Raw genomic sequence first — 25,891 nt, forward strand, 5'->3', positions numbered from 1 at the left:
TCTTTTTCCATACATAACGTATTCCATAGGTCATTGTTGCGGAGATACGTGGCACCTATGGTTCCATCTGTTGATCCTCCTGCCCAGGTTTTGGTGGAGGGGGAGTTGGAGTATATTGTGGAGAAGATTTTGGATTCTCGTGTTTCAAGACGGAAACTCCAGTATCTGGTTAAGTGGAAGGGTTATGCTCAGGAAGATAATTCCTGGGTCTTTGCCTCTGATGTCCATGCTCCCGCTCTTGTTCGTGCCTTTCATATGGCTCATCCTGGTCATCCTGGGGGCTCTGGTGAGGGTTCGGTGACCCCTCCTCAAGGGGGGGGTACTGTTGTGAATTCTGTGGCAGAGCTCCCTCCTGTGGTCACAAGTGTTACTTCGGCTGATTCTCTCTGTGAGCTTCCGTTGGTGGAGGAAAGTGGTACTGCGGCTTCTGAGTTTCCTTCCTCAGGTGATGTGGTGAAGTCGTTAGGTGCTGCTCTATTTAACTCCACCTAGTGCTTTGATCCTGGCCTCCAGTCAATGTTCTAGTATTGGACCTGTTTCCTCCTGGATCGTTCCTGTGGCCTGCTGCTCTGCATAGCTATGTTCTGCTTTGCTATTTTGTTTGCTATTTTTTCTGTCCAGCTTGTCTATTTGTTTTTTCCTGCTTGCTGGAAGCTCTGGGACGCAGAGGGTGTACCTCCGTGCCGTTAGTTCGGTACGGAGGGTCTTTTTGCCCCCTTTGCGTGGTTTTTGTAGGGTTTTGTGTTGACCGCAAAGTTACCTTTCCTATCCTCGCTCTGTTCAGAAAGTCGGGCCTCACTTTGCTAAATCTATTTCATCTCTACGTTTGTCTTTTCATCTTAACTCAGTCATTATATGTGGGGGCTGCCTTTTCTTTTGGGGTATTTCTCTGAGGCAAGGTAGGCTTATTTTCTATCTTCAGGCTAGCTAGTTTCTCAGGCTGTGCCGAGTTGCATAGGGAGCGTTAGGCGCACTCCACGGCTGCCTCTATTGTGGTTGGAGAGGATTAGGGATTGCGGTCAGCAGAGTTCCCACGTCTCAGAGCTCGTTCTATGTTTTTGGGTTATTGTCAGGTCACTGTATGTGCTCTGACCTCTATGTCCATTGTGGTACTGAATTATCTTATCATAACAGGAAATGTCATGAGCGGGATCTAAGTCCCGAACAGCTAGTGCACTCAGGGTCTGTCATGTTTGCCAGCAGTCAGGACATCTTGCCACCAAATGTTCCCAGCGGTCGAGGAAACGTCAGCGTCTAGCGGTAGTAGGTGGAGGTACACTAGACATGGTGACGTTTGCCTCCAAATTGTCCTTTAAAGGGACAATTACTATAGGCTCATCCTCCCACTCGGTAGAGCTCTGCGTGGATTCTGGGGCGGAGGGCAATTTTATGTCTTCTGCCTTCACCCAACGGCACGCAATACCCCTGGTTATGCTAGCTCAACCAGAAACAGTACGAGTGGTGAATGGGTCAACACTGCCCTCACAGATAACACACCAGACCATCCCTTTTACTCTGTCCATGTCACCATCCCATCAGGAGATTATATCTCTGCTCATCATTCCTGAGGGAATTAATGAGGTCCTGTTGGGGATACTTTTGCTACGGTACCACTCTCCTCATATCGAGTGGTCCTCAGGCAGAATTCTGGGATGGGGTGAATCTTGTAGGGGTAGGTGTCAGAGGGAGTGTGTTCAGGTTGCTACTACAGAGGTACCTGCAGATCTATCCTCTCTTCCCAAGCAATATTAGTCTTATGCAGACGTGTTCTCCAAAAAGGCAGTGGAGACCCTTCCGCCCCATCGCCCTTATGACTGTCCTATTGATCTCTTGCCTGGTGCTGAGCCTCCTTGGGGTCGAGTTTATCTGTTATCTCTCCCGGAGGTGGAGGCAATATCTCAGTACATTCAAGAGAATCTGGCAAGAGGGTTCATCAGGAAGTCAGTGTCACCTGCTGGGGCTGGGTTCTTCTTCGTGCAGAAGAAGAATGGAGAACTGCGTCCATGCATAGACTACAGGGGTCTTAACACCATCACCGTTAAGAATAAGTATCCTTTGCCCCTGATATCTGAGCTCTTCGATAGGTTTCAGGGAGCAAGGGTGTTTACTAAACTAGACCTGCGGGGTGCTTACAACCTGATTCGCATCCGTGAGGGGGACGAATGGAAGACGGATTTTAACACCAGGGATGGGCACTATGAATATCTGGTGATGCCCTTCGGGCTCTGTAATGCCCCAGCCATTTTCCAAGACTGTGAATGACATTTTCTGGGATATGCTTTCCACCTCGGTCGTAGTCTATCTGGATGATATTCTCATCTAGTCTCCAGATATTGACTCCCACCGGAGAGATGTTTGCAAAGTCTTCGACCTCCTACGGGCAAACTCCCTCTATGCCAAGTTGGAGAAGTGTATGTTTGAGCAGGAGTCCTTACCTTTCCTTGGCTATATCATCTCCGCCCAGGGATTGGCTATGGATCCTGCCAAACTACAGGCTGTTATGGACTGGCAGGAACCCCATTCTCTTAAAGCGGTGCAGCGCTTTATGGGGTTCATAAATTATTATCGCCAGTTCATTCCGCACTTCTCAACTTTGGTAGCTCCCTTGGTTGCTCTCACCAAGAAGGGCACAAATCCCAAATTGTGGTCTGAGGAGGTCTCCAAGGCCTTTGTCTCCATAAAGTCACACTTCGCTAGCGCTCCTATTCTACATCGCCCCGATGTAGATAAGCCATTTATTTTGGAGGTGGATGCCTCATCTGTTGGTGCTGGAGAAGTCCTCTTCCAAAAGGATGCTCAAGGTCAGAAGCATCCTTGCTTCTTTTCTAAGACCTTTTCATCAGCAGAGAGGAGTTATTCCTTCAGGGACAGAGTGTTGCTAGCCATGAAGTTGGCTTTTTCGGAGTGGAGACATCTCTTGGAGGGAGCTCGTTTTCCCTTCCAAGTCTTCACAGATCATAAAAATTTGGTGTACCTGCAGACAGCCCAGCGGTTAAATTCTCACCAGGCCAGATGGTCCTTGTTCTTCTCCCGGTTCCATTTCACCCTTCATTTTCTTTCTGGGGAGAAGAACAGTCGTGGTGACGATGCTCACTCTCGCTGCGTTGTGTCATCTGTGGAGGAGGAAGAGGAGCCTCGGCTTATTGTCCCCACCAAGAGCCTAAGAACTGTGGCCCCGGTATCGCTAGAGACTGTGCCTCCGGGCAAGACTTTTGTACCACCCAGTTTGCGACCGGAGGTTCTCTCTTGGGCACACTCATCCAGGGTGGGTGGACATTTTGGTTCCAAAAGGACATCTGAATTACTGGCGAGGACATACTCGTGGCCGCATATGGCTCGTGATGTCGCAGACTATGTTCGGGCGTGTGTCTCTTGCGCCAAGAACAAATCCCCTCGGCAATGGCCAGCTGGTTTGCTTTATCCTCTGCCGGTGACAGACAGGCCCTGGGAGATGGTCAGGATAGACTTTGTGGTGGGCTTACCCAAGTCTCGTAGTTGCACCATTATCTGGGTGATCACCGATCATTTTTCCAAAATGGTTCATTTGGTGCCTCTTCCATGGCTACCATCTGCACGGGCTTCGGCAGTGTTGTTCATCAAAGATATCTTTCGCTTACACGGTATGCCGGACAAGATTGTCAGTGACCGGGGTTCCCAGTTTGCATCTCGATTCTGGAGGGAGCTTTGTCGTCCACTCAGTATTGAGTTAAATCTCTCTTCGGCTTATCATCCTGAGATGAATGGGTTGGTTGAGAGAGCCAATCAGACTCTGGTCACTTATTTGCAACATTTTGTTTCTGCTAGGCAGGATGACTGGGCCTCCTTGTTACCGTGGGCAGAGTTTGCCCTTAACAACGCTGTAGCCGACTCCAGCGGTCAGACTCCTTTCCTCCTTAACTACGGCCAGCATCCGCGGGTTCCTGTGCCTATGCCCGTTTCCTTCGCTGATTCCAGGGTGGCAGACTGGGCAGTGGAGGCACAAGACATTTGGGACCGCACTCAGGATGCCATCCGGGCCTCCAAGGAGAGAATGAGGTCCTCCGCCGATGCACATCGGCGTCCTGCCCCGACCTTTGCTCCTGGCGACTGTGGCTCTACGCTCGTAACATCAGGCTGCGTGTTGAGTCTACTAAGTTTGCTCCTCACTACTTGGGTCCCTTCAAGGTCCTCGAACAGGTTAATCCTGTGGTCTACCGTCTGGCCCTTCCTCCACGCCTAGGTATCACCGACACCTTTCATGTGTCTCTCCTTAAGCCCGTATACATGTTCCGATTTTCTGAGTCATCTGCCGGGACATCGGGTTCGTCTACGGACAATTACGAGGTAACATAGTAACATAGTAACATAGTTAGTAAGGCCGAAAAAAGACATTTGTCCATCCAGTTCAGCCTATATTCCATCATAATAAATCCCCAGATCTACATCCTTCTACAGAACCTAATAATTGTATGATACAATATTGTTCTGCTCCAGGAAGACATCAAGGCCTCTCTTGAACCCCTCGACTGAGTTTGCCATCACCACCTCCTCAGGCAAGCAATTCCAGATTCTCACTGCCCTAACAGTAAAGAATCCTCTTCTATGTATGTGGAAAAACCTTCTCTCCTCCAGACGCAAAGAATGCCCCCTTGTGCCCGTCACCTTCTTTGGTATAAACAGATCCTCAGCGAGATATTTGTATTGTCCCCTTATATACTTATACATGGTTATTAGATCGCCCCTCAGTCGTCTTTTTTCTAGACTAAATAATCCTAACTTCGCTAATCTATCTGGGTATTGTAGTTCTCACATCCCTTTTATTAATTTTGTTGCCCTCCTTTGTACTCTCTCTAGTTCCATTATATCCTTCCTGAGCACCGGTGCCCAAAACTGGACACAGTACTCCATGTGCGGTCTAACTTAGGATTTGTACAGAGGCAGTATAATGCTCTCATCATGTGTATCCAGACCTCTTTTAATGCACCCCATGATCCTATTTGCCTTGGCAGCTGCTGCCTGGCACTGGCTGCTCCAGGTAAGTTTATCATTAACTAGGATCCCCAAGTCCTTCTCCCTGTCAGATTTACCCAGTGGTTTCCCATTCAGTGTGTAATGGTGATATTGATTCCTTCTTCCCATGTGTATAACCTTACATTAGGTGAATGCTATTTTGGTGTGCATGGTGGTTCGTGGAAAAAAAAATTATTTGGTGGACTGGAGGGGTTACGGCCCTGAGGATAGATCCTGGGAGCCTGCTCAGCACATTCGGGCTCCTCAGCTCATTGCTGCCTTCGAGCGTAGCGAGGCCCAAGGAGGTGGGCCCTAGGAGGGGGGTAATGTTAGGGGTCGAGTTCCTGCCTCTGCACAGGGGGAATCTCGGGCCATCTCCGCTGCGGTCTCCCATTCTTCTCCTGCCACAGTGGAGCCTGCTCAGCGGAGACGGCGATCCCAGCGTCTCGCTCAGTCTGACTGTGCTAAGAGTTACTGCTGCATTTCCTGCTTCTGCCATTGAAGTCAGTACTGGGCAGCGGCGAGCAGACGCTTCTGGGACTAAGTCCTGCTTTTCACGTTCTGAGCATGCCCAGAGTAAGATCTCTCAGTGGAGATCGAGGGTCACATGATCAGATACTGCAGCTTAGGTCATTGTTCCTTCTTGGAAGGTCCTTTAAGTGCTAGGTCTAAGTCCTTCCGCCATTACTTAGCAGCAGATATCTCTGCAGGGTGGACCCCGGGCTGCGAACGCACCTTGTAGCTACCTACTCATTACTCAGTGCGTTCCACTAGCCCGAACACAGTGGGCTGCTATTTTTAGACTGGGGTGGTCAATATCCATGGCCCCTTACCAGCCTGAGAATAGCAGCCCCCAACTGTCTGCTTTAGCAAGGCTGGTTGTCAAAAATGGGGGGACCGCATGCTGTTTTTTAAAATTATTTATTTAAATAATTAAACAATAGGCCATGAACACGACTCTATTCTTGATAACCAACCATGCTGAAGCTGACAGCTGATGTTTGCAGCCCCCAGCTGTGATTATTGCCTAGCTGGTTAACAAAAATACAGGGGATCACACGCTTTTTTTATTTATTTATTTATTTATTTATAGTGCAGGCAATGACTCATGAATACTCCCTTCAGCCGCTCCTGCCGTCACTGTTATTAGTAGAATACGGGTGAGTGCTATGCGAGAAAACATTGCATAGCACTCGGACCAGTGTGAATCTATGGGACAGCTCACATTACCGTTTATTTTCTCAGGCGCATTCATCATGCATGTAAAATTGCACCATGCTTCGATTGTCACCGAGATTCACCAATGCAAGCCTTTGGGTGTGAGAAAAAAATCGCACAGCACTCAGACCATGTGAGTGCTCTACAATTTTTATGCTTATCCTTTGAAGAGCCTGCAATTCGTATGCCGCATAGAGTAAAATCACACTGACAGGTTAGAATAGAATGGATAGAATAGATATATACACATAGAATACATAACTAAATATATGTCAGTAACACACACATATATATGTATATATCTATTACATACATAGATATAAGAAAAGCTGGCAATTCGTCTTCCATGTACTGTCAAATCACTTCAGGAGCCGACAGGATAGAAGAAATGGATTACATACAGTAAATACAAATAGAATAGGTAGATATATAGATGTATGTGACAAATACAATTAGTACAATGTGTGTGCAGCTTACCTTACATTTACAGTATTTAGTTAATAAATTAATTAAATAATTTTCAGAAAAAAATGTCATGGGCTCCCACACAATTTTCGTAACCAGCAGAGGGAAGGCCAGCAGCTGGCGGCCGATGTTGCTAGCCTGGGAAGGGGGTAATACCCATGGAGCTTCCCAGGCTATTAATATCAGCTCACAACTGTATACTTAGCCTTTACTGGCTATTAAAATGTGGGACCCTAGTAAAAAAATGATGTGCAGTATTCCTATAATTAATAACAAGCAAAGGCTATGCAGAGAGCTGCAGGCTGATATTAATAGCCTAGGAAGGAGCCATGGATATTGCCCCCAGGCTAAAAACATCAGCTCTCAGCCACACCAGAAAAGATGCATCTCTAAGGTGCACTAATTCTGGCCCTTATCCTCACTCTTCCTACTTGCCCTGTAGCGGTGGCACATGGGGTGATAGTTGGTGAGGTTGATGTCATCTTTGTATCGTCACCACGAAAAAAAAGTCGTTTAAATGAAAGACACAGACTCCTTTAATAATCTTAATTAAACCATAATTATGACCTTGACCATTCCCCTGATGCCTTCATCATCTGCAAAAGAGGTAAAAAATAATATTCCTCACCTTTCCGCATAGATGCTTTTAATCCATTTGTCCCATGACGGGCCCAGCTCTGCTACATCTAGATGGCAGGCTGCATAATGCCACCTGTCATCCAGCAGACACTCTGAGCACTGTGTGCTCAGTGTCTGCTTGTGAACTGCTATTCCCTGTCTGAGGGCACTGCGAGTATGAGAAAGTTCTCCTGCTCGCGGTGGCATCTGACAGGTCCTGGGAGTTCACGGCCAATGAACTCACTTCACCTTACCAATGTCAGCGCGAGCGCTGTGGGACCCACACCTAAGCTAATGTATTAATGGGATGGTTAGGGCATATAAAAAATAGGTATTTTAGCAAATAGGCACCTTGACAAATTCCAGGAGGCATAGATAGATAAACAGCTAGAGTAACAATATAGACAAAGTAAACCGGTAAGGTAGCACTCATCCTGACTGTAAGTTGTTGGTAAGGGTAGATTAGACTGCCTCTACGCATTTCACCCTTTGGCTCTTCAGGAGGCTTAGATAAGGATGTCAGGTGTTAAGGACCGGTGGAACGCACCAAGTATAGATAATAAGAAACTAGGTGCGTTCGCAGTCCGAGGTCCACCGTGCAGGTAAAAGACCCTGCTGCTAGTAAGACGGACTATATGGCGGTACTAAGTATACACACATGGGTTAACTTCACCCTGCGTGAAGGAAGCGATCCTGTTGCGTCACAGGACCGCAGTACCGCACATAAAGCGCGAGCAAGAAGTCAGCGGACTCAACTTCTACACAGGATTGAAGTCCGATTAGACACTTGCTGGCACAACACCGCAACTGGGTGTGTCAGAGGAACATAAATAATAATATAAAGGCACAAGAGTGCGTGCGGTGTCGCACTGACGGACGCCACTAACCACCCAGGCTTGGGTCAGGAAAGCGCAGAGCAAGCGCATGGCGCCGTACTGGCGGACACAGCAACTGGTAGCTGTAATGTGTGTTTCGTGCTGTTGGATAAGTCGGGCGCTAGATAGCAAACATACACCTTCCGCGAACAGACATTCAATAGGGAGGGTTATTTAAAGAGCGACTTTCACTCACAACACACACACATATATACAAGACAATACTAGCGCATGGCCGTGCGGTCATGCGCAATTTATACACTGATGTGCACAGACTGATTCACTTTAATGGGTCTACTTGTGTAAGTGTCTCCGGTACGTGTGAAAACTGTTACAACATGTACTGGAAACACAGACATGTGAAAGAGTCATTGAAGAGGCTGTCCACTACTTTGACATTCTTTTTTAAATTACACAGTAAAAAAACAACTTATTCTCATCTCCTGAACCAGCACTGTTCCAGTGACATCAGCACCATGAGGGCACTAATTTGACAATGTCACCTGAATGCAGCAGCCCATCAGTGACCTCTGATTGGCTGCAGTACTCAAGTGATCTAAGAATGTCATGTGAGCACACACAGATACCAATATCACTGAAACATTGCTACTCCAAGAGGTGAGAATATGCTGTCTTTATTTTTTTATGGATAACTGTTTTCCAATTACTGCACAAATCATTTGAGGAAAAACAAAACCTAAAATAAATTGTTAAAATAAACAATACATTTATTTTCCACACTGCTTGACAATGTGTATCATTTTCTTAGTTTTAGGGTGATGGGTGTCTGAAGTCACACACCCTTAATCCAGGTGGCTAAACCTATTGATCTTTCTATCCGATTGGTATATACAGTGCTGCCCATCAGTATTATCAGCCTCTCATTTTTTCATAGACTGTACAATATCTACAGAATTAAATGGGAATGTACCATAGTTATATCCTCAGGATTTTTTAATTAATGGTCCAAAGTAATTCAACAATAAAACATTTGTTATTCAACTAACTTGCAATTTCAAAGAAGAAACAGAATAAACAACATGTGCAGTAATAAAGGCACCCCAAAATTAATACTTGTTTGCACACCCTGTGGCTTTGATGACAGCCTCCAAACTTTTCTTGTAGCCATCTTTAAGCTTCTTGCACTTTTCAACTGGTATTGAACTGGATGACCTCGAGCGTGGGAACTTTCCTGGAAAGCTCCCAGGCTCGAGTTCAAATAAGGACATCCAGCAGAGGGCGCATCACTGCGAATGAAGGTAACTATAGGTCATTGACCTACATTACCTTCATTCCCCAGGGTTTTACAGCCAGGAGCACAGCTGCATTATAGCAGAGCTCCTGCCTGTAAAATATTTTAACCCCTTCAGATGCATTTACAGCGTGGTACGTTACAGATCAACAGAAGGTATGTATATTGTTGGTTTATTATTTTTAATTTGTTACAGAACGAGGGTCTTCAGGTGGATGGAGAGAGCAATAAAATATTAAAACAACCTGTGTGTTTATTTCATTAAAATACTTTTTAATAATGTGTGTGTTTTTTTTAACCCTTCTATACAATTGGATTAATAATGGATAGGTGTCAGAATTGACGCCTCTCCATTATTAATCTGGCTTAATGTCACATTACAATAGCAAGGTGACATTAACCCTTCATTACCCCATATCCCACCACTACACGGGAATGGGAAGATAGTGGCCAAGTGCCAGAATAGGCGCATCTTACAGATGTGCCTTTTCTGGGGTGGCTGGGGCAGATGTTTTTAGCTAGGGGGGGCCAATAACCGTGGACCCTCTCCAGGCTATTAATATCTGCCCTCAGTTACTGGCTTTACTACTCTGGCCGAGAAAATTGCGCGTGAGCCCACGCCAATTTTTTCCACAATTTAACCCTTAAATTTAATAGCTAGAGCGCCGAAATTTTGCACATACACACTACTAACATTAGTAGTGTGTAATATGCAAAAAAAGGGGGATATGACATGGTTTACTGTATGTAAACCATGTCTCATATAATATCGGGTTTAGGCAGGAGAAATGAAAAGCCGGCAATTGAATTACCGGCTTTTCAACATTATCGCGCTGAAGTAAATATATATATATATATGTGTCTCTATGACATATATATATATATATATATATATATATATATAAAAAAAACGAAACCCGACTTTGGAGTAAAGATCGCCGACCGCTGACCTGATCCCACATTGGGATCGGGTCGGGTTTCACGAAACCCGACTTTGAGAAAAGTCGTCGACTTTTGAAAATTGCCGATCTGTTTCGCTCAACCCTAGTCTTCACCAATGTGACAAAGGAGCATAATCTACCATGGCTTTTTAAAAGACTGAAGTTATCATTCATTAGCTAATTCATGCCACATGGGTACATTTTTTATCACTTGCTCTTTTGTATTTAACATGAGTGCTCTATATAAAAAAGTTTTTCATTTGATTTATTTTTATCAGATATTCCACATTATGTACTTAAACTTCTTGGGTGGCAATAATGAGGAGCAGGACTGTAGATTTACATGTTTACTTATCCTATCCCATCTAAAATAATAATTACCTTATTATTATATTCTGCTTGATTAAGAAACACATTTTTCTCTTTAAGGAACCACAGTGCCAGCTCTACTAAACAGCACATCCAATCAGCTTTATCTGCATTTCCACACTGATATTAGTGTATCAGCAGCTGGATTTCACCTGGAATATAAAAGTAAGTTGTCCTAAAAATGTCATACTAATACAGATGTAAAAAACTTTAAAAGAAACATGCTTTCTAAAACTAAGTGATGAGAATGTCAATATTCTACCCATAGCTAAAGCAAAACATAAGTGCTTCAAAATCACTAAACCTAAGATTGACCCTTCTAATACTCACTTAACTTCTTCATTATATGTCTGACTCCATATGTGTAAAAAAGAATGGATGTATTTTTCAATTTTTCAGATTGGGCACAAAGTATGAAAGAGCCTCTATGCTGATGAATAGTGACAGTGCAGCTGCACTTTAAAGGTAAACTGTCACATGAAAAACACTACTAACCTGCAGAAATGGGGTTAATCTGCATGCTAAAAGCATTCTGACCCCGTCTGGTGACTGTATTTACAGCCTTTCTGTGGGAAGAAAATTAACTTTATTCCTTCCAGCAGCATTCAGGTGTCAGCCACAGGGGTGGCGCTGCTATGGGTTCAGTCACCGTTCTGCATATAAAACATGGTGACTGTAACCTCACCCCTGGCACGTAATAACAGCCAGCCCTAATGCTGATCCTGATGTCAGTCAGTTCTGGGGTGTGTAGTTACAACCACCACTCTCTGTACACAGAGCTGTGGCTGAAAGCACCAACACCACGCCAGTGACTGAACGCTGAATGCCACTGGGAAGCATAAATTTAATTTCAGCCCAGTAGTGGGCAGGTTCAGAATACTATTAACCTGCAGATTAACCTCATATCTGCGGGTTAATTGCATTTTTTCATGTAACAGGTTCCCTTAAAAATATATGAGAAAGTTCCATTCAATCTGTGTCAGTGTGCATGAATCCTCATATTATGGTGGTGGCTAATTTTTTTTTAACTAGGGAGCATTCAGAGGATAATAGCTCCTATATTTATGAAATCATCTAAGGGAAATCTTACAAATACAAGTACCAATTTCTTATATATCCGTGAGCAACAGTACAGATGCCATATAACACTCCACAAACTATAACATTTAGCTAATAGTCTACAGAGATCAAAATGGAACATACGTCTACATGAAGGGACAAAATTTGGTTTACCAATGTTTGCTAACATCTTATACAAAGCTCTTTTCTGTTCCTAAGCATCTTTGCACACTCATGTGCATTCCAGGCTTTAATGTGGTGTATGATATGAAATTGTATTGCTTGATGTAATGTTTTATACCCAATTTCAATTACTAATTGAATTCTATTTAATTAATGTATTTAATTAATTAATTTCTTAATTAATTTCATAAGGGTTTTATTATGATTAGTGTTGAGCAATACCGTCCGATACTTGAAAGTATCGGTATCGGATAGTATCGGCCGATACCCGAAAAATATCGGATATCGCCGATACCGATATCCAATACCAATACAAGTCAATGGGACATCAAGTATCGGAAGGTATTCTCATGGTTCCCAGGGTCTGAAGGAGAGGAAACTCTCCTTCAGGCCCTGGGATCCATAGGGATGTGTAAAATAAAGAATTAAAATAAAAAATATTGATATGCTCACCTCTCCGGCGGCCCCTGGACATCACGCTGGTAACCGGCCGGCTTCTTTGTTTAAAATGAGCGCCTTCAGGACCTGCGAATGATGTCGCGGCTTCTGATTGGTCGCGTGCCGCCCATGTGACCGGCACGCGACCAATCAGAAGCCGCGACGTCATTCGCAGGTCCTTAATTCCTAGAATTAGGAGTTTTGTGAATGAGAATGATGTCGCGGCTTCTGATTGGTCGCGTGCCGGTCACATGGGCGGCACGCGACCAATCAGAAGCCGCGACGTCATTCGCAGGTCCTGAAGGCGCTCATTTTAAACAAAGAAGCCGGCCGGTTACCAGCGTGATGTCCAGGGGCCGCCGGAGAGGTGAGCATATCAATATTTTTTATTTTAATTCTTTATTTTACACATCCCTATTGATCCGATACCGATACCCGATACCACAAAAGTATCGGATCTCGGTATCGGAATTCCGATATCGCAAGTATCGGCCGATACCCGATACTTGTGGTATCGGAATGCTCAACACTAATTATGATTAGTTCTTCCGTGACATCTCTGACTTTTTTGTTCATTCTTAGTATTCATTTACACCAATATGTACGGTAATCTATTTATTTTGATCCCCAGAAAAGACAGAATCCATATTAAAACCATGATGCATACGGACATTTTTCATTGTCAATATTTAATCTTCACCAGTTCAGACTCTTGTTTTTATGCAAAACCTTTTACAATTACTGGAATGAAGCAAAAGTGCTCTGAATGCTATTACAGTATACAGACATTTATTTAAAATACAGATGTATTTTTTTTACCTAAAAAATGCCTTAACCTTTCTAGAGTGAATAAGGGGCTGTGCAATAACAGTATGATTAATTGGATGACAAAGGTCAAATTAACAAACCATTCTTATGTTTCATTACAGTTATTTTCAATGCTTATAAAATTGAGAAAATTAAATTTTTTTAATTTATTTACTTTATTTCTCAGGAAAAGTAATCTTAATGAGTACTTTTAAAATGTGACTGTCTATGCAGAATGTAATAAGCCTAAATTATTTGTCAAAATTAAAATATTTATTTTTTTAAATCATCATTTTGACAATGCTAAATATGCTAACCACACAAGGTCTGTTGGTCAAATGTTTTATATGTAGGATACTAATTAGGTAATCTCATTAAATAGCCCAATGTTGCTCCACATTATGTTCTTTTATTAATTTTTATTTTATATACATTTATTTTATATGCAATTCAGTAAATAGGAAATAATTGGCTTTGTATGTTTTTAAAAGGTAATTTACGTGCTTAGAGCCACTGAAAAATATGCCATGAAAATTTCCTTTCTCAATACTTAACACTGCAGCCTTGCAGCGCTGGAGTCCTGGGTTCAAGCCCCACTAAGGACAACATCTGCAAAGAGTTTGTATGTTCTCTCCGTGTTTGCGTGGGTTTCCTCCGGGTACTCCGGTTTCCTCCCACATTCCAAAGACATACTGATAGGGAATTTAGATTGTAAGCCCCATCGTGGGACAGTGATGATAATGTGTGCAACCTGTAAAGCGCTGCGGAATATGTTAGCGCTATATAAATATAAAGATTATTATTATTAACATTTATTAGTATTATTAAATACGCTAAATTTATTTTAAATATATTTAGATACAAATACAAATTACATATAAAAGGAACAACCAAGTAGATGTTCATTTGGAATACATTCAGTAGTAATTTAAGCAGAACTGTTCTAAATTTATAATTATAAATTAAAAGTGAGTTTAAAAAGATTTTTGGTTAACTGCTCTCTTCTGTACATATGGTACCATTTTGATGACAGGATGTCATAACTTGTTTTACCATATTTTCGGACTATAACACGCACTTTTTCCTCCCAAAAAATGTGAGGAAAATGGGGGGTACGTCTTATAGTCGTAATGCAGGCTTACCGGCAGCGGTGTGGTGGCGGCAGCAGAGGTGCAGCAGCGGCAGAGGTGCGGGGATGATGAGCGGTATGGCGTGAGCAATGTCCCTTCTACAGGTGAGGCAACGCAGCAGCCTGTTATCCAATGTGAGCAGCAGAGCCGGGTTAATCACTGGCTTCTTGGTGGTGGCGGCCATCTTCCTGAGGACGCGCGTGCACAGATGGAGTGCTCTGCTTCCCGGGGCTTCAGGAAAATGGCCACAGGAGGCCGCACGTGCGCAGATGGAGATTGCTGCGGCAATTTTCCTGAAGCCGAGTTCGCAGATTTAGATATCGGCTACAGGAAAATGGCCAGCGCGATCTCCATCTGCGCATGCCACCACCAAATTTGGGGTGCGTCTTATGGTCCACTCCGTCTTATAGTCCGAAAAATACGGTACCACTTTTAAGTGAAAGATACATAAAAAAGAAAATGTAAAATGTTATATTGCAAATCACACATTGCCATAAATGACTAGATTTCTGTATTAGAGTAAAGCCTATTAAAATATTATGTCAGGCAAATAAGAATCAGCTTCTTAAAATATTGTAGCTAAAATTAAAGGCATTCTTTTTATGAGCAGGAGCAATTAGAGCCCATTGTTGAAAGTTATTTTTGTCATCCCTCCCATGGATTTATTTTACAGAAGAAAAAAGAAATGCTAGAAAAAAGCACATTGTGAGTCTATGTTCATGTAATTTAGTCTTTGAAGTCTAAAAATATGCTTGTATATTAGTCATCTGAAATTCTTATCTAGATTTTCCCCATCGGTGAACTTACAATTAGAATTACCACTGTCAACAATGACTCAGAGATCACTCAATATGAAAAGAAAAGTAGAATGACCAGATTTGGTGGACTTAACTTTTAAGGAATATTGGGAACTTGAACATATTTTACTCAACAAATGGATAAACTACTGTGTCTACCACTTGCCATTTTTTGAAAATTGAATATTTTCAACCTAGCTATTTATGTCCACCAATGCATATATATCTAGAAACAAATCTTATGTCTCACTAGAATTTACATTACCCACTGACAAGTTCATAAATTTTCAGGTGAACTTTTTTGTCTCCATTTCCATAAACATCAATTGTTTTAGGCACACAAACTTCTTTGGTATTTTTAGGAATAGCAATAATGGTCTAGTACACAAAGAAAACAAGTATAATAACATAAGAATAGTAAAAGCCAGAAAAAGAGTACCTTATCTGCAAAAACTTTCACTCTTTTAGGGTAATGGGCAAAACACTAGTTATGGATAGATAGAATCTGCTAATGTTCTCCTGTAGTGGCAGCAGGTTTATTGCAGGTTGTAGGCTTTTCTGAATAGAAGGGGTTTCACATTCCTTTAGAAAGTTCCAATGACAGATAGGGGAGTTTGGTTGTGCTTGGTTAGTGTGTCACACAATATGTGAGGTTCATTGGAGGAATCTTGGAGACAATAGTGTGAAGAGCAATCAAGATACGAGAAAACTCAGAAGCTCTTGTGAGGATTGCTGGAGATTAACTATGCATAACTACAGTAAGGGTCAAAACTTCATTTCTCTTGGAATGTACACTCAATCTGAAATCAGCCAAACTACAAAAGGAAGCATATGAAAATAAGGAGTTAGTAAGCATTAGTGAGGGAAAACAGAATATGTGTCAAACCTAATATTCCTAAATGTGCAACATCTGGATCTGCCATACATCACCAAACAAGATCCCACCAGGGGTCACATATTTATACACAACAGGGCACAGAAATAATGCAATTGATAAGACAAGTGACATGAAGCAGAAATATCATTATGGGAGAGGTCTAAACAGTTTTGGCTGTAATTATTAGAACGGTTCATAGATAGGGAGTGTGAAAGTTTTACTGTCCTTATCTATGAACTGTTCCAATATATACAGCCACAATTATTTATCCTTCTCCCATAATGATAGCTTTGCTTCACATAATTTGTTTTATCTATAGCATTATTTCTGTGCCATTTAGGGTTGAGCGACTTTTACTTTTATAGGATCGGGTCGGGTTTCACGAAACCCGACTTTTTCAAAAGTCGGGTCGAGTGAAATCGGCCGATCCTATAAAAAGTCGGGATCGGGGTTGGCCGAAACTCGAAACCCAATGCAGTGCATTGGGTTTCCAATGGTTACCAGGGTCTGAAGGAGAGGAAACTCTCCTTCAGGCCCTGCGATCCATATTTAAGTGTAAAATAAAGAATTAAAATAAAAAATATCGCTATACTGACCCTCTGACGCGGCCTGGTACTAACCGGGAACCTTCCTTCCTTCGAATCAGTGCTTTCAGGACCTTGCGGTGACGTCGCGGTGACGTCGCGGCTTGTGATTGGTCGCGCGGCCGCCCATGTGACCGCTCGCACGACCAATCACAAGCCGCGACATCACCGCGACGTCACACAAAGTCCTGCAAGCGCTGATTCTTAGGAAGGAAGGCTGTCGGAAAGAAGCAGGGCGCGTCCGAGGGTGAGTATATTCTATTAGGTATATACTCACCCTCGGACGCGCCCTGCTTCTTTCCGGCAGCCTTCCTTCCTAAGAATCAGCGCTTGCAGGACCTTGCGTGACGTCGCGGTGACGTTGCGGCTTGTGATTGGTCGCGCGAGCGGTCACATGGGCGGTTGCGCGACCAATCACAACCCGCGACGTCACCGCGACGTCACCGCAAGGTCCTGCAAGCGCTGATTCGAAGGAAGGAAGGTTCCCGGTTAGTACCAGGGCGCGTCAGAGGGTGAGTATAGCGATATTTTTTATTTTAATTCTTTATTTTACACTTAAATATGGATTCCGATACCGATTTCCGATATTGCAAACATATCGGAACTTGGGATCGGAATTCCGATTCCACATTCAGAAGATCGCCGACTTCATGGCCGACCCCACACAGGGGTCGGGTTTCATGAAACCCGACTTTGCCAAAAGTCGGCGACTTCTGAAAGTGGCCGACCCGTTTCGCTCAACCCTAGTGCCATTTTGTGTATAAATATGTGATTCTTCAGATTTTGTATTATTCTATGCTTGATGAAGAGACCTGAGTAGTCTCGAAAACCTTGAAATATGGACTCTTAAATCTACATATTTTTCCATCTACTTGCTAACATGGTACAAAGATATATATCTTTCCAGTATCAAATGCTAAAAAATTGCTTTGTCTTAAAGAACTAAAATGCACACTTCCTTAGGATAAACCTCTCAGTTTCCCCAGCTCCCCGAAACTACAAATATGTATTTATAAATCCCTTTATACCTTTCCTAACAAATCCATTTAATTTATTTATTTTTGCATATGCCTTAATCCTTTAACCCCCTGAGCTTTTTTTGGTTTTGCGTTTTCAGTTTTTGCTCCCCTCATTCCCAGAGCCATAACTTTTTTACTTTTCTGTCAATATAGCCATGTGAGGGCTTATTTTTTGTGGGCGAGTTGTACTTTTGAACAACACCATTGGCTTTATCATGTCATGCATTCGAAAACAGGAAAAAAATTCCAAATGCCGTGAAATTGCAAAAAAAGTGCAATTCCCCACTTGTTTTTTGTTTGTTTTTTTGCTAGGTTCACTAAATGCCAAAACTGACCTCTCTTTATGATTCTAAAGGTCATTATGAGTTCATAGACACTAAACATGTCTAGGTTATTTTTTATCTAAGTGGTGAAAAAATATTTCTAACTTTGCTAAAAAAAAATGTGCAATTTCCCAAGACCTGTAGCGTCTCCATTTTTCAGGATCTCAGGTCAGGTGAGGGCTTATTTTTTGCACAGATACATTCTTTTGATCGCCCGTTATTGCATTTTAATGCAATATTGTGGCGACCAAAAATACGTAATTCTAGCATTTTGAATTTTTTACTCGCTATGCTGTTTAGTGATCAGGTTAATTATTTTTTATTGATAGATCAGGCGATTCTGAACCCGGCGATACCAAATATGTAAATGGCTAAAGAGCTGCCTTCTTAAAAAATGGAATAGGAACTTGACAATCTTTTGCATACTGTAGATGGTAGCCATGAGTGAATTTTTATTTAATTGGAAATTAATCCTTCTGGATTATAACAAAAAAAACACATTTGCCAAATTCCCATTGATTCAGCAAAATGCCAGCCTGTAGCCTCCAATTTTCTGACTCATAAAGGTTTCTCAAAAGGTTAAAAAGATACAAAAATACTTATACTCATCTTACCAGTCACCTCTCCGGCCTCTCTGTTCTTCACTATTACTGCTCCAGTCCTTGTTTCATCTTTTTATCATTACCACAAGTGCTAAAAACAAAAGACCTCTTTATTCTGTACAATGAAAAATAGTGAAAAACCAGCTCACCTATTAGGCATTTGTTGTGGGGAAGCCCGGATACCGTGCAGTCATCACGTGGAACGATAAGGCAAACAGGAAAAGAAATCCAGCTTCCAAAAATATCAAAATTTATTGAGGATAAAATCCAAAGTCCAATGACATGGTTCACAGGAGAATGAGTAGTAGCAGGCTACACGTTTCGAACAATGAGTTCTTTTTCAAGCTTTGAAAAAGAACTCATTGTTCGAAACGCGTAGCCTGCTGCTACTCATTCTCCTGTGAACCATGTCATTGGACTTTGGATTTTATCTTCAATAAATTTTGATATTTTTGGAAGCTGGATTTCTTTTCCTGTTTGCCTCTTTATTCTGTGCCGCGACTTCTGGCGATGATGAGTTTCAGGACAGTTTAAAGCACAATGTCATGAAGTTGTGACCTTGCACTTGCACAAAACATTCCCGGGCCTCATCAGTGAAAATACAGAGAGGACCAGATGGGTGATAGTCAAGAGCGGAGGGGCTGAAAAGGTAAAAAGTAAGGTTAGTATAAGTATTTATTTAAGTTTTTACATATTATGTTTATTATGCTCAGCGGTCTACATAGACCCTGAACATAACAAGGGACATTACAATTGCGGAACATAACGGGATAATATGGCAAATTTGGATTTTTCCTGTTCCCCTCATCTGTATTAAAAATGACACAATAGAGAGGCTTTTGCTGCACACAGCTGTGGTACCTCTAGCTACAGTACATTGAGGAATAGGAAAACTGAGCTCCTGAGACACATAGAGAAGCCCGTTTTATGAATTTCTCAGGTCCAGTTGTCTTATTAGATTAATAAAACAGGTTAAAGAAAACAGGGATATAGAAAGGAATTGCTAGTATATCATTTTTGTGTCTAGGGTTCCTTTAAGTAAAAATAAAAATTGTTTTATGCCCTGTTTTTCATGTAAGTTTCTTAAAGACTAATTAGTTTACAGTCCTCTTTTACAAGCTTAACAAAGTCTTTGATTTATGCCACTTATTGGATTCCTGTCTTAGACTATCACTATACATTTATATACCAATTTACACAGTTTCTGTTCACAGTTTTAGCTTAATTTCCGCATTTTGGCATTCTTTTTATTAAGATAACAGAACATGTCATGTTTATGGAGCTAAATTTAGAGTCATTAGCAAAATACATGTCTACTTTGCAATGCGCTGTTCCTGTGCTTATTGATTTAAAGATTCTCTTATACTTTTTTAAGCAATCAAAATCCACAAATATTGCAAATCTTATATAATCATATCTATTTAACAGCACATTTATACCACATATTAAATATAATATTCAGGGCATTAAATATTATATATACAAATATATATATACGTATATATTCAATTTAATATGAGTTCCTTTGAAGCTTTTTAGTGTCTATGCTTAAAGCACCAGTTACTTTTTACTGAATTATTATTATTATTATTATTATTTATTATTATAGCGCCATTTATTCCATGGCGCTTTACATGTGAGGAGGGGTATACATAATAAAACAAGTACAATAATCTTGAAAAATACAAGTCACAACTGGTACAGGAGGAGAGAGGACCCTGCCCGCGAGGGCTCACAATCTACAAGAATTGTAGAATAAGGGTAGTATATAGAATTGAATAAGGGTAGTATATAATTACCTTATCTTTGAGATCCTCAATATATTCTTGTAAGGTGGAGTTGGGGTCATCAAGGTGTGATGGTAGAGCCTCACCAATCTCAGTGTAATGTTGACTTTTTCTTGAATGTTGTGGTACGTTCTGTTAGGGTTCCCACAGGTTTTGTTCTGTTCCAACTGTAAACAGAGATACAATATCATACTGATGTGAACAAACCTTAATGTCAACTTTTTATAAATAATTTTAATCACCTTCTAAATCTTCTTGTATCTCAAATTATTAAGGCTTTTTTCTAGTAGAAAATCCATATGAAGAGAAGAAAGAATGCAGTCTCCTGCATATGTTTTTTCAATGATTAAGATGTAAATGAAATAAATCAATTTGTTATGTGAGAGGAGATTTTCTATCAGATTGCCTTTACCATATGTTTACCTTTTCATTAACGTTAAATGATAGTGTTGTTACATGGCCATCGAAGTCTGGTTATGGTTTAGTGTCTGGGACATATTGGACTAAAATTGAATTTCAAGTACAATGCAGAGATTATATGGCTATAATGTAAACTATTTTTGTAAAGAGCAAAATTAGTTTAAAGCTTGTTCTTAGTGTATATTTCTTGGAATAAATTTGTATTGGTTTATAACACGAAAAATAGTTAAACCAAGCAATTAATAGAGAGTAAAGATTTGCAAGATTAATTATAATAACATTTAAAAAGCAGAGAATTAATAATATTATTCAACTCTTGAAAGGTCATTTGTGATGTTTGATTAAAGGAGTCGTACAGATGAGATCAATATATGGAGTGGAAAGCGCATACAATGAGATCTTCTGCATTAGTAGGCATTATTTTTTAATGACCTGTAATCATTGTATTTTCTGAATAAATTTATTCTGAAACCATTACTTACATTCCAATTTAAAAATTGTATGGTAGCAGAAATTTGCAGAATATACACATATCTATATTTAACATTTTATATTTAAATATACAGCTCTGGCAAAAATTAAGAGACTACTGCAAAATTTTCAGTGCCCCCTGAGGAAACTGTTGTGAAACACGCGTAGGGGCGCGTGGGTATCCCTATGGACAAAGATATGGGTAAGATCTACGGGTGGTCTCATGTCTCTTTCACTGGTTAGACTATACTAGCCATATGGCTGTTTGACACAATGGGATTTTACCTTTTGAGACTTATGTGACCATTTAGGCTATGGATGAAATTGTATGCACTAGGCACTTTATTTGAATTAGATCCCTGTTTAGGTTATATGAGATAGCTAAATTTCCATGCCTTTGTCCTTGGGGTGCCATTACTTAAGGTGCACCTTTAACCTAGTCTTTTGCCCTGTTCTAATTACTCATTTTGTGATAATTACCTTTATATGATACATTTAAAATAAAATTTATTATTTTATGATATACATATTTTGTGTTTTTTGCTCCAATTTCTGGTGTTTTGAAAATTTTCAGTTTGTCTGATTTTTCTCTTTATAGGTATATTTTTGAGTAAAATGAAAATTGTTCTTCTATTCTTTAAACTACTGACAACATGTCTCCGAAGTTCCAAACAATACATTCTGTATTTATTTTCTGAGAATGAGAAATGGTCAAAATAACAAAAAAAATGCATTGCCTGCAGACCTCAAATAATGCAAAAAAAAAAAACAAGTTCATAATCATTTAGAAACAACAATACTAATGTTTTAATTTAGGGAGAGGTCAGAAATCAATATTTGGTGGAATAACCATGATTTTTATTCACAGCTTTCATGCATCTTGGCATGCTTTCCACCAGTCTTTCACACTGCTTTTAGGTGACCTTATGCCTCTCCTGGTACAAAAATTTAAGCAGTTCTTCTTTGTTTGATGGCTTGTGACTATCCATCTTCCTCTTGATTACATTTTGAGGGTTTTCAATGGGGTTCAGGTCTGGAGATTGGGTTGGCCATGACAGGAATTTGATGTGGTGGTCCTCCATCCACACCTTGATTGACCTAGCTGTATGGCATGGTGCATTGTCCTGCTGGAAAAAAAACAGTTGTCAGTGTTGAGGAATATTGCCTGAGAAGAAAGAGTATATTTATATATTTTACATATATAGTGTCTTGAAAAAGTATTCATTACTAGGAATGAGCGAATTTGTTTGGAAAAACGTAAATTCAGCCTGAATATGGCACATTCGGATTTGTGATCAGAAACACAAGTAAAATTTTATAAAATGGGTAAAAATCTGTAACAGTCGGTAATAAGAGCATAAAAATATTTGCGTTGCCACAAAAGTATTTTCAGCACTTCTGCAACGATAATGGTATTGTGTCATGATGAGCATTTTGCATGTGCTTAATGAGGGGAGGGGGCTTGCAGAGCTCAGAAATGCAGCGTTCGTATAAACTGCTTTCCTTAACTTTATGTGTGCACATTGCGGCTATTCAATATGGGCCCAGAAAACATCCACAATGTCCTGAAACCATGGCTTTTGTCATTGGCTGCTGATATCACATGTCCATCTCCAAATTCAGCTGTTTGCAGAGGTGGTGCACAGCTTAAAATCTATTTTTTTGTTGCAAATACTGTGATCCTACCACACTATCTGGGCAACATGCCTGTGAAAAAGCAAGGCTGCGGTTGAAGGGGAATTAGGCTTGGTAGTCATGGGGTTTCATGGTTGTGGACAGGGTTCCTTCCCTGTCCCCTCGGGATTAATTTGTATATCTTCCTTCAGGTTTGGGCAGGGCTATATTTACCCGCCTTCATCTGGGGATCCTTGTCAGTGATATATCTGTCTTGGCTGTATGTCTGATCCCCTGGTGTGCTTGCATACTGTTGTCCGGTTGCTTGGTACTCTACCTTCCCTCCTGTCTGCCCCGTTTGTACTGCACAGCTATTTTCTGCTTCCTGACCTTTTGGCTACGTCCCTACCTTGCTTACATCTCACCCTTTTGGTACTACATCGACCTCCCCGCTTGACTTCAGCACGTTCAGACTACTCTCTGGCTTCGCCGGTCACCGACGCCACTCGGCGTCTGGCTCTACCTCTGTCCACTCCTCTGGAGGCCATGTGTTTCAGGTCCTGCACTCCAGCAGGTAAGCTCACTGCAGCACTACTTACTCTCTCTCTGTCGTTCTGTAACATGTACACCGATTCCTGCTGTAAGTCTGCAGCAGGGCTCTTGATAGGTGTGCGTGGAGTAGGTGGTAAGGTTACATAGTTACATAATTACATAGTTATTAAGGTTGAAGGAAGACTTTAAGTCCATCTAGTTCAACCCGTAGCCTAACCTAACTTGCCCTAACATGTTGATCCAGAGGAAGGCAAAAAAAAAACCCATGTGGCAAAGAGTAAGCTCCACATTGGGGAAATTCCTTCCCGACTCCACATACGGCAATCAGACTAGTTCCCTGGATCAACGCCCTATCAAGGAATCTAGTGTATATACCCTGTAACATTATACTTTTCCAGAAATGTATCCAGTCCCCTCTTAAATTTAAGTAATGAATCACTCATTACAACATCATATGGCAGAGAGTTCCATAGTCTCACTGCTCTTACAGTAAAGAATCCGCATCTGTTATAATGCTTAAACCTTTTTTCCTCCAAACGTAGAGGATGCCCCCTTGTCCCTGTTTCAGGTCTATGATTAAAAAGATCATCAGAAAGGTCTTTGTACTGTCCCCTCATATATTTATACATTAACATAAGATCACCCCTTAGTCTTCGTTTTTCCAAACTAAATAGCCCCAAGTGTAATAACCTATCTTGGTATTGCAGATCCCCCAGTCCTCTAATAACCTTGGTCGCTCTTCTCTGCACCCGCTCCAGTTCAGCTATGTCTTTCTTATACACCGGAGACCAGAACTGTGCACAGTATTCTAAGTGTGGTCGAACAAGTGACTTGTATAGAGGTAAAATTATGTTCTCCTCATGAGCATCTATGCCTCTTTTAATGCATCCCATTATTTTATTTGCCTTTGTAGCAGCTGCCTGACACTGGCCACTAAATATGAGTTTGTCATCCACACATACACCCAGGTCTTTTTCATTGACGGTTTTGCCCAGAGTTTTAGAATTAAGCACATAATTATACATCTTATTACTTCTACCCAAGTGCATGACCTTACATTTATCCCCATTAAAGCTCATTTGCCATTTATCAGCCCAAGCTTCTAGTTTACATAAATCATCCTGTAATATAAAATTGTCCTCCTTTGTATTGATTACCCTGCAGAGTTTAGTGTCATCTGCAAATATTGAAATTCTACTCTGAATGCCCCCTACAAGGTCATTAATAAATATGTTAAAAAGAAGAGGGCCCAATACTGACCCCTGTGGTACCCCACTGCTAACCGCTACCCAGTCCGAGTGTGCTCCATTAATAACCACCCTTTGTTTCCTATCCCTGAGCCAGCTCTCAACCCACTTACACATATTTTCCCCTATCCCCATTATTCTCATTTTATGTATCAACCTTTTGTGTGGCACCGTATCAAAAGCTTTTGAAAAGTCCATATACACTACATCTACTGGGTTCCTTTGGTCCAGTCCGGAACTTACCTCTTCATAGAAACTGATCAAATTAGTCTGACATGAACGGTCCCTAGTAAACCCATGCTGATCCTGGGTCATGAGGTTATTCCTCTTCAGATACTCCAGTATATCATCCCTTAGAATGCCCTCCAGGATTTTACCCACAGTAGAGGTTAAGCTTGCTGGCCTATAGTTTCCGAGTTCAGTTTTTGTTCCCTTTTTGAATATTGGCACCACATTTGCTATACGCCAGTCCTGTGGTACAGACCCTGTTATTATGGAGTCTTTAAAGATTAAAAATAATGGTCTATCAATGACTGTACTTAATTCCTGCAGTACTCGAGGGTGTATCCCATCCGGGCCCGGAGATTTGTCAATTTTAGTGATTTTTAGACGCCGCCGCACTTCCTGCTGGGTTAAGCAGGTGACATTTAATGGGGAATTTTTATCACTAGTCATTTTGTCTGCCATGGGATTTTCTTGTGTAAATACTGATGAAAAAAAGTCATTTAGCATATTGGCTTTTTCCTCATCCTCATCCACCATTTCACCCAGACTATTTTTAAGGGGGCAAACACTATCATTTTTAGTTTCTTACTATTTATGTAGTTAAAGAATATTTTGGGATTATTTTTACTCTCTCTGGCAATGAGTCTCTCTGTCTCAATCTTTGCTGCCTTGATTTGCTTTTTACAGCATTTATTTAATTTTTTGTATTTATTTAATGCCTCCTCACTACCTACTTCCTTTAATTCTCTAAATGCTTTCTTTTTGTCACTTATTGCGCCCCTTACAGCTCTATTTAGCCATATTGGTTTCCTCCTATTTCTAGTATGTTTATTCCCATACGGTATATACTGTGCACAGGTCCTATCCAGGATGCTAATAAATGTCTCCCATTTTCTTTGTGTATTTTTGTGTCTCAGGATATCGTCCCATTTAATTGCACCAAGATCCTCTCTCATCCGTTGGAAATTTGCCCTCCTGAAGTTTAGTGTCCTTGTAACCCCTCTATTACACATCTTTTTAAAGGATATA

General features: G+C 41.2%; 1 protein-coding gene across 1 annotated transcript in view; it reads left to right on the forward strand.

Annotated features, from left to right (window-relative positions):
* The window catches only part of CSMD1 (CUB and Sushi multiple domains 1), a 3,308,788-nt gene that overhangs the window by 2,828,778 nt on the left and 454,119 nt on the right, over positions 1-25,891 (forward strand). Inside the window, exon 37 of the mRNA XM_069726899.1 lies at positions 10,788-10,892. Within this exon, the coding sequence (XP_069583000.1) occupies positions 10,788-10,892 (105 nt within the window). The remainder of the gene's footprint in view (positions 1-10,787; positions 10,893-25,891) is intronic.

The sequence above is a fragment of the Ranitomeya imitator genome, chromosome 5 (assembly GCF_032444005.1).
Source record: "Ranitomeya imitator isolate aRanImi1 chromosome 5, aRanImi1.pri, whole genome shotgun sequence".
Taxonomy (NCBI): Eukaryota; Metazoa; Chordata; class Amphibia; order Anura; family Dendrobatidae; genus Ranitomeya; species Ranitomeya imitator.